Source organism: Carcharodon carcharias, chromosome 21 (genome assembly GCF_017639515.1).
Source record: "Carcharodon carcharias isolate sCarCar2 chromosome 21, sCarCar2.pri, whole genome shotgun sequence".
Classification (NCBI taxonomy): domain Eukaryota; kingdom Metazoa; phylum Chordata; class Chondrichthyes; order Lamniformes; family Lamnidae; genus Carcharodon; species Carcharodon carcharias.
Window position 1 is genome coordinate 24,118,352 of NC_054487.1, and position 8,242 is coordinate 24,126,593.

General features: G+C 45.2%; 1 protein-coding gene across 7 annotated transcripts in view; it reads left to right on the forward strand.

Moving 5' to 3' along the window:
* The window catches only part of kdm7aa (lysine (K)-specific demethylase 7Aa), a 117,733-nt gene extending 110,216 nt beyond the window's left edge, over nucleotides 1-7,517 (forward strand). For 4 of the 7 annotated variants that reach the window (XM_041216197.1, XM_041216200.1, XM_041216198.1 and 1 more), the window contains 3 exons: nucleotides 3,588-3,685; nucleotides 6,497-6,782; nucleotides 7,028-7,517. In XM_041216197.1, the coding sequence (XP_041072131.1) occupies nucleotides 3,588-3,685; nucleotides 6,497-6,782; nucleotides 7,028-7,116 (473 nt within the window). In that variant the 3' untranslated portion in view covers nucleotides 7,117-7,517. Of the gene's footprint in view, nucleotides 1-3,587; nucleotides 3,686-6,496; nucleotides 6,783-7,027 lie in introns of those variants that run through there. The other 3 variants (XM_041216201.1, XM_041216202.1, XM_041216203.1) reach the window with 3 other exon arrangements.
* The last annotated feature ends 725 nt before the right edge of the window (nucleotides 7,518-8,242 follow it).

Here is an 8,242-nt window from a genome sequence, read left to right on the forward strand (position 1 = left end):
TCGTCCGCACCACAGCCACCTCGAGAGCAATGTGCAGAGGGGCTGAGACTCCTGGTATGTAGGAAGGATCTGACGGGGAGGGCCTTTCTCACTATCAACCAAGCTACATCCTGGTGCTTGTTGGAAAGTTCTGGCAGTGAGACATACTGCCAAAAGACTTTGACAGTCTGCTTGGGGAACCATCTGACAGGATCCACCACCTGCTTTTCCTGCAGGACCTCTAGGACGTTACGTGCTGACCGCTGTCTGATGGACTTTTGGTCAAAGGTGTTTCTCTGCATAAATTTTTCCACGAGGGCCAGGCGGTATGGAACACTCCAACTACTTGGAGCGTTTCCGTGGCATTGTGGCCAGACCCATCCTTCGCAACACTGGGAACAGGTAGAACCTCAGCATGTAGTGACACTTAGTGTTTGTGTAGCGAGGGTCTACGCACAGCTTGATGCAGCCGCACACAAAGGTGGCCATCAGTATGAGGGCGATGTTGGGCATGTTTTTCCCTCCTTTATTTAGAGGCTTGTACATCACGTCCCTGCGAACACGATCTATTTTTGACATCCAGACAAAGCAGAAGACAGCTTGGGTGATCGCCATTGCTCAGGAGTGTGGAATGGGCCAGACCTGCATCACGTACAGCAGTACTGAGAATGCCTCATACCTGATGACCAGGTTCTTACCCGCAATGGAGAGGGAGCATTGTTCCCATGTTCCCTTTTTAAACATAAAAACTGGAAAGAGAGAAGCTAATTTATGCCCTTGTCCCTCCGAACCATATCCCCAGCACCTTCAGGCACTCTGACCTAACTGTCAAGGGACAAAGGGTCGGTTGGCCCAATTCCCAAAGAACATGGCCTCGCTATTTACCTTCATTCTCAAGGCCAGTTTGAACTGGTCGCAGATGTGAATTAGGCTGCGCACCAACAGAGAGTCTGAGCAGAAGACGGCGACATCGTCCATGTACAGGGAAGCTTTGACCTCAGTGCATCCACTGCCTGAGATCGTCACTCCTCCTATGCCCGGATCTTTCCTGATAGAAGCCCTTGCTGAGTCCATGTAACAACAGGGCAAGGGAGAGAGGGCAGCCCTGTCTGACTCCAGATTTAATTGGAAAGCTTTCTGATTCCCACCCATTGATTGAAACTGCGCTACTGATGATTGTGTAGAGGGATCCAGTTGCAGATCCCCCCCCCCCACAAACCCCATTTTGGAGAGCACATCCTCCCTGTAGGTGTGCGATACTCTGTCAAAGGCCTTCTCCTGATCCAGGCTGATGAGGTAGGGGTCCACACCCCAGTCGTATCCCTGAGTAGTGCGGGGCTGTCAGAGATCTTCCTGCCAGGTACAGCACAGGTCTGGTCAGGGTGGATCACCAACTCCAGAGCAGACTTGACCCGATTGGCGATGATCTTGGACAGAATTTTATAGTCCATATTCAACAGTAAAATAGGTTGACAATTTCTAATTTCCTCCCTCTCTCCCATCTGTTTGTAGATGAGGGTGATGATGCCTTTCCTCATGGATCTGACATGCTGCCAACCAGAAGCATACTATCGTACACTTCTAGCAAGTCTGGGCTGATCCAGTCCCACAGAGACGAATACAACTCCGCCGGCAAGCCGTCGTTTTCAGGAGTCTTACTCTTCTTGAAGGGCTCAAGGACCCTAGTCAGTTCACCCAGAGTTAGCATTTTGTCTAGGCTTCACTGTGTACTGTTGTCTAAGACATCCATGATAGAGGACAGGAAAGACTGGAAGGCGTGCTGTCTGTGGCCTTCACGTCATATAATCCGGCATAAAAAGATTTACTGATCTTCAAAATGTCAGACTGCGATGACTTTACTGAGCCATCATCTTCCTTCAGGCTGCTGATCACAGAGCTCTCTCTCTACCTTTTGGAAGAAGAAACGTGAACACGTCTCATCCTGCACCTTGGAGCAGACCCTGGACCGAAGGATGATCTTGGAAACTTCTGAGGCAAAGAGCAAGGCTTGCTGGCTCTTCACCTCTTGGAGTTCCTCCTTGACATTGACCCCCATTGACTGCAGCCGGAGCAGGTTCTGCATGTTTTCCTTGAGTCGGACATTTGCCTGTTCCTTTCCAGCCTCCTGACCGTCTTTGAAGATGAAAAGCTTCTTGATGTTCTCCTAGATCATTTCCACCAGTGTGTCAGGGACTCAGGGATTTCACGGTTCTCCAACCTTTATCATCCCTCTTGAGTTCCTCAGTGTTCTCTGGGGTCAACAATTTCACATTCAGCTTCCATGTCCGTCTGCCAGTCCCCTGGTCTTCCTGTAAGTGACAGTCAATCAGTAGGAGGCAGTGGTCAGAGAAGAACACTGGCTGGTGTTCGGACCGTGAATTCTGATCGTGAACACACGAGACACAAACAGGAGGTCTATCCTGGAATGGATGGACCCGTCTGGCTGTGACCAGGTGTATCTCCATCTGCAGGGTTGCTGAAGACGCTGTGCAGCTTGGCGTCTTTTACAGTTTCCATCAGGAGTCTGGACATGGTGTCCAGTCTGCTGTCGGCCCTGCTGGATCGTCCAGCCACATCAATGATGCAGTTGGAGTCGCCACCCAGAATGACCAGCCTGGAAGTCACCAGCATCATTGGGAGTTGCTGAAGGACGCCCATCTCTTTGCTGTTTTGAGCATATACCACAATTAACTGGGGCAGAGCATTTTTGCACAACACGTCTGGTACAAGGAGGTACTCACCCATCACCTCTTTAACTTCAGTGAAGTTGCCACCCTGTAGCAGAATACCCAGGCTGGAGGAACGTGAGTAGTTTCCTCCTGACCAGATCGATGGTTCATGGGACCACTGTAGTGACCATTGCCTGTAGGGGAATTGGAGGGGAACTTCCAGGTGGTGGTGTTCCCATGTGTCTGCTGCCCTCGTCCCTCTGGATGGTAGTGGTCATTGATTTGGAAGGTGGTCTCTCGCTCTCTCTCTCGCCCGCGCTCTCTCGCCCACGCCTGCCCGCTCTCTCTCGCCCGCGCCTGCCCACTCTGTCTCGCCCACGCCCGCTCTCGCGGCATTTTAACAGCACAGGAGGAGGCCATTTGGCCCATCATGCCTGCACCAGCTCTCCAAATGAGCATTATGACCTCGTGCCACCTTTACTTGGAACTATATTGCTGTTCCTTCACTCTGACTGGGTCAAACTCCTGGAACTCTCTCCTTAACAGCACATTGTGTACACAAAACCTTATGGACTGCAGCGGTTCAAGAAGGTGACTCCCTGTGATGATGGATAACACATGCTGGCTTTGCCAGCAACATCCAGACCCCATTGAAGAAACACATATCTGAGAAATGTGTTCCTCATCCCACCTTACAAATTTTTAGCTTGTAGGTATGTTTGCGCCTATACTCTTTACATCAAAATTATGTTTTGTTTTGGATTTATTTAATTAACACTGACCATGGTGCCCTGGGTGGTAGATTAGCCACAAGGCCAGCTGTGGTTCTGGTATTTTGGGGTGCAGAACATTGATCTGTGATACTGTTGTAGGCATACTATTGTGGACTCCATCATGGTTATTGGTTGATGTTGAGTGATGTGTTATTTTTTTCCACAGTTGGGCCTAATAAGCAGGAAGCTGGTGAGAGCAGCAGTGAATCGGTGAATCACGAAGTGAGAAGCTTACTTGGAACAGCAGCCAAACTATCAGCAGAGGTCAGACCCTAGTGCCATGTGTGGATTGGATTGTTTGGGATTCACACTTTGTCTTGCTTAGCGAGAATCTACTTCTATTTATATTATTGGAAAGTGATATTTATTGGACCACTTAAGGCTTTTGCTTACTGATCATTTAGTTAGATACTCCGACCCAATCTTCCCTCTCAGGTTGTGGCCACACAGCTTAAAGTTCCTGCACAGCTTGTGCACAAGTCTGCCCTTTTAAATTAACCAACGTGTATAGCTACACAAAAGATACTTAAAAGACCTGCATGTTATATCCCAGAACATCAGGCAGTGAAGGATAGAAATGGAGCCTAATCATTATCAGCTTTTATTCATAGATATACACTTTGGAAACCTGCAGGGCTATGGGGATTGAGCAGGAGAATGGGACTGATTGGATTGCGCCACGTAGAGCTGGCATAGACTCGATGGGCCAAATGGCGCCTCTGTGGCTAAAATATATGACTGAAACCCTCAACACAGCTCTGCTTATTTATAGGGGCACATGGGTCTTAATGCTTACTATCTGCATACAGTTAAACACACACACAATTATCAAATTTCCTTATCTCTCTTTAAATAAAAATTAGAGTTTATATGTGCAACCAAAATTTCAGAATAGATTAAATCAAAAACATCCATGTTCTGTACAAACAATGACATTGCAAGACACCCCTCCTCTAGTACATCCTCAATTTCTACATATATGTATTTCTTTTTGTAAAATATCAAAGCTAGCATCTAGTCTAGTTTGAGTGCCCAACCAATTCAACTGACCAATCAAACTTTGCATTTGCCCTGTCTCTCCTTTATGCAATGATCCAGTATGATTAACTGCAATGGGAATATGACTCTTTAAATAGGATTGCTGATTTAAAGTTATTACAGACTTATTCTGCTTGATATCTAAACCAACATCTTTAAATCATCCCACAAGCCTGACAAGTCAATGATTTGCATCCACCCATTTAATTTGAGATTTCCTTTCAAGCATTCTTTCAAGTCAGCAATGCCAAACCGTAACCTTTGCCCACTCTCACTTTTCATGAAGTCTAGATTCACTCTTGATGAGTGATTAACTGGGAATGGAATCTTACCTTCAATTTACCAGAGCTCTCCGTCACCTGAGCATTCACTCTGGGCATTTGGCCTGAGGGTGTGATTGCGTGGTCCAGCCCTTGATTTACCGTGTTCTGTTCTTCGCAATGCTCATCACCACACATGAGCAATTGAGGTGCAAGATTCCTTATTTATAGTCGTTTGCTAGTACAAAACTTGAATATTGCTGAAAGAAGACATTTTGTTCAAACTTTTTGTCTTGCACACATCAGGACAATCACAAGAATACCAATGTCAGGGGAAGCAACAACTTTAGACTAGGCTATATGAGAAGAGAGTGTTGATTGGTTGGCAAGTGGTCTCTGATTGGAAGAGGCGTTACCATGGGGAATGCACTGGTTAATGGTGACTTGACAGTTAATTGCCAAGCATTGTTTGAAATTTAAACCAGGCAGCTTGACTCTGGTCGTTCCTCAGGGAAATACCTTGATCAATCCGAGTCAAGCTGCCTGGTTTAAAATTTCAAATAATGCCTGGCAGTTAACTGTCAGTCGCCATTAACATTCTCTGTGGCAACTCCTCTAGCAATCAGAGTCCACTTGCCAACCAGTCAGCACCCTCTCTTCATACAGTGTAAAGTTGTTGCTTCTCCTGACATTGGTATTCTTGCGATTGTCCTGATGACTGCAAGATGAAAAGCTTCGACAAAATGTCTTTTTTCAGCAATGCCTTAATTACTTCTATCAGTTGCTCAGAGTTTGAGATTTTGTAATCAATTCCAATTTATCATGAGGGATGAACCATGTTTAATAAGTACAGCACTTAGCTTACTAACTTATTACCTTACCAGTGTCTTTCTATTTCTTATAATCCTTTCTTTTATAATATATGAAATCGCCTGAATTAAATTCGCTCAGATGGTCTTATAGGATGTCTCAGCAAATTACAAATTTTCTCCAAGATCTCAGCTTTAATGAAAGCCCTTCCCTTTGTTTGTGAAAAATTGAACAAATTGTACTACCTCCTAAAGCAGGAGAAACTATTACAAAGAATCTTCAAAACTACAAGAGCCCATTTCAATCTGTCTGTTTATAGAAGCACAAGTGGACACCCCGTCAAATCCCACCAGCTGAACACATTAAACACAATTTAACATCACACACTTAAATTGCCTCTGCACTTTAAAAAATGTAGAGGTACTTTGCTGCTACTTAATGTCATTTTGGAAATAAATAAATACATTTCTTGCAGATCATTGTACGCTGGTTCTTTGCAAATCTGTATTCTTGCTATCGGGGTTTGCTGAAATATCTGTCTTAATTGGAAGTTATGTTTTAAACTGTCTACTTTTGTGTAGTTTCACCCCCTCAATTAGAGTCTAGTTGAAGTTGAGTAACACTGCCCAGACCAGGTCTGATCTTCATTGATACCGAGTTAGGTGATCTCTGCTGGGTCTCTCCAGTGAGTGGGGCTCAGCTTCCACCCTAGTGTGGTCTCTGCCAGGCTAGATGAGAATTGGATCAGCTGTCAGTCCCCAAATATTGCAAGTGGCTACCAACATTGTTCAGACTCTCACATGAAGAATGGCCAGGTGAGAAGTACCTAGGAGCAACCAGCGTGTTGGACGTGAGGAGATAGCAGAGGGAGTATACCTCAGCTCTAGGAAGGGCAAGATTAGAATGACTGAGGATTACCCAGCTAAATTAATGCATGCTGAGGTAACTTGATTTTTTTTTTCTCTAGGTTTGGATGAAGGAACCAAAACACCTCAGAAAAGAATGTTTATCATTGGTGAGGCAAAACTTTCGGGAAAGCAAGAATTTGGAAGAGCGTGTCGCCAATGAGGGTCAGATTCCTCCAGATTCTCTGAGTGTAGTGTATAGGTCAGCAGCTAATGATGTCTGGGGACAGAATAACAATGAGGGCCTGGATCAGATGCATCATTTAATGCCAACGTCACCGTCAATGCATCCATCTAGCAAGAGGACCCTGTCCAATCCACCCCCTGTGAGCAATCAGGCAACGAAAGGTCAGTGAGCTTCATAGCACAGGAGCTTCCTTGTCAGAGACAAGGGGAGACCATCTCACCGTTAATAGAGAGACATCCCTGATCAGAGAGGGGGAAGGGGCTGCCCACCCCCCCCCACCCCCTTACCGTCCCCCGTTCCCCCCTCCCTGCCTGGTCAGGGAGGAGGTCGCCTGTTTTGTAATACTGTGATGTTATTGATTGTAATTGTAAACTAATAATCTTTTAATATTGAAACCCTTTGGCAGGTAAGCGTCCAAAGAAAGGGATGGCGACTGCAAAGCAGCGACTAGGAAAGATTCTGAAGTTGAACAGAAGTGGTCGTCTCTTCCTTTAGAATATTGGTGTTACAGACCAGCAGTGTACTGAAGTGGATCTTGGTCTGACTCCACATACGGCCACCCTTCGGATGGATTGTGCTGACGAACAATTGCACAGATGAGCACTGCACTGTTAAAGCACAGACAAGCAATAATGGTGGAGCTGGACTTACAGAGAGAAAGGACTGAAATTATGAAAGTTTAACAAATGTTCAGGGTTTGCAGACATTTTTTTTTTAGAGAGTAGTATTCTGACTTTACTGAACTTTCTGTTGTCATATAATTTATTTCTTACATGTTATTTGATGCATTTTAATTTGACAGCTTTGAATGATTTTTTAAAGATAACTATTTATTGAGGAATTTGTCTGATTAACTCCAACTAAATAACAAGTTAGATATAAAATGTTGAACCATATTTCCAGCTGACATATTCTTTTTAATTGCTTCAGCGAAGAGCTGCTTCAAACGCCAATGGGATGGGCTTTTGTCTTTCTACCCCTGAGATCCACACACTTCAAACCTTTTTTCCATTGAAACAGTTTGCTGATCACTTTGTTGTGGAAAACTGACTTAAAGGATTTGCTGATTTAAAAATCTCAAGCCAGAGTTCTGCTCTATCTCCTGCTTTTGTCACTTCTCTGTGATCACTTTCTGCCTATGTTGTGCCTTGTTGGATGAGGCACCGCCACATGGTATGGTATGTGCTAAGTTTCTCCCACCCACCAATATCAATCTGTCCCTTTTTCAATGAGGCCCTTAGAGTGTCCTTAAAACACTTCCTCTGACCTTCTTGAGATCCGGTGCCATATTTAAGTTGTGAAATGAGGATCTGCTTCAGAAGCCAGTTATTTGGTGTGCAGATAACAGTACAGATGAGCAGAATTAATTATGGTTGCAGTGCTGAAGGAACTGGTTTCAGTGAGACTGCTGGACTTTATTGCCCCGTCTTCTCACTTGACTTTGAATATCCTGCGGCGACAACACTAGTGGAAATTCTCCACCTCCAAGCACCGCTGTGTGTGCAATTTTCGGAAGGCTGCACCACTTAGAAGAATGGGTGAAAAAAGGACCAGTACTTATCTTCGGGAGAGACTCTCAGGAAGGACGCAGCTGGGAGCAGATAAATAAAGCCCAAGGAGT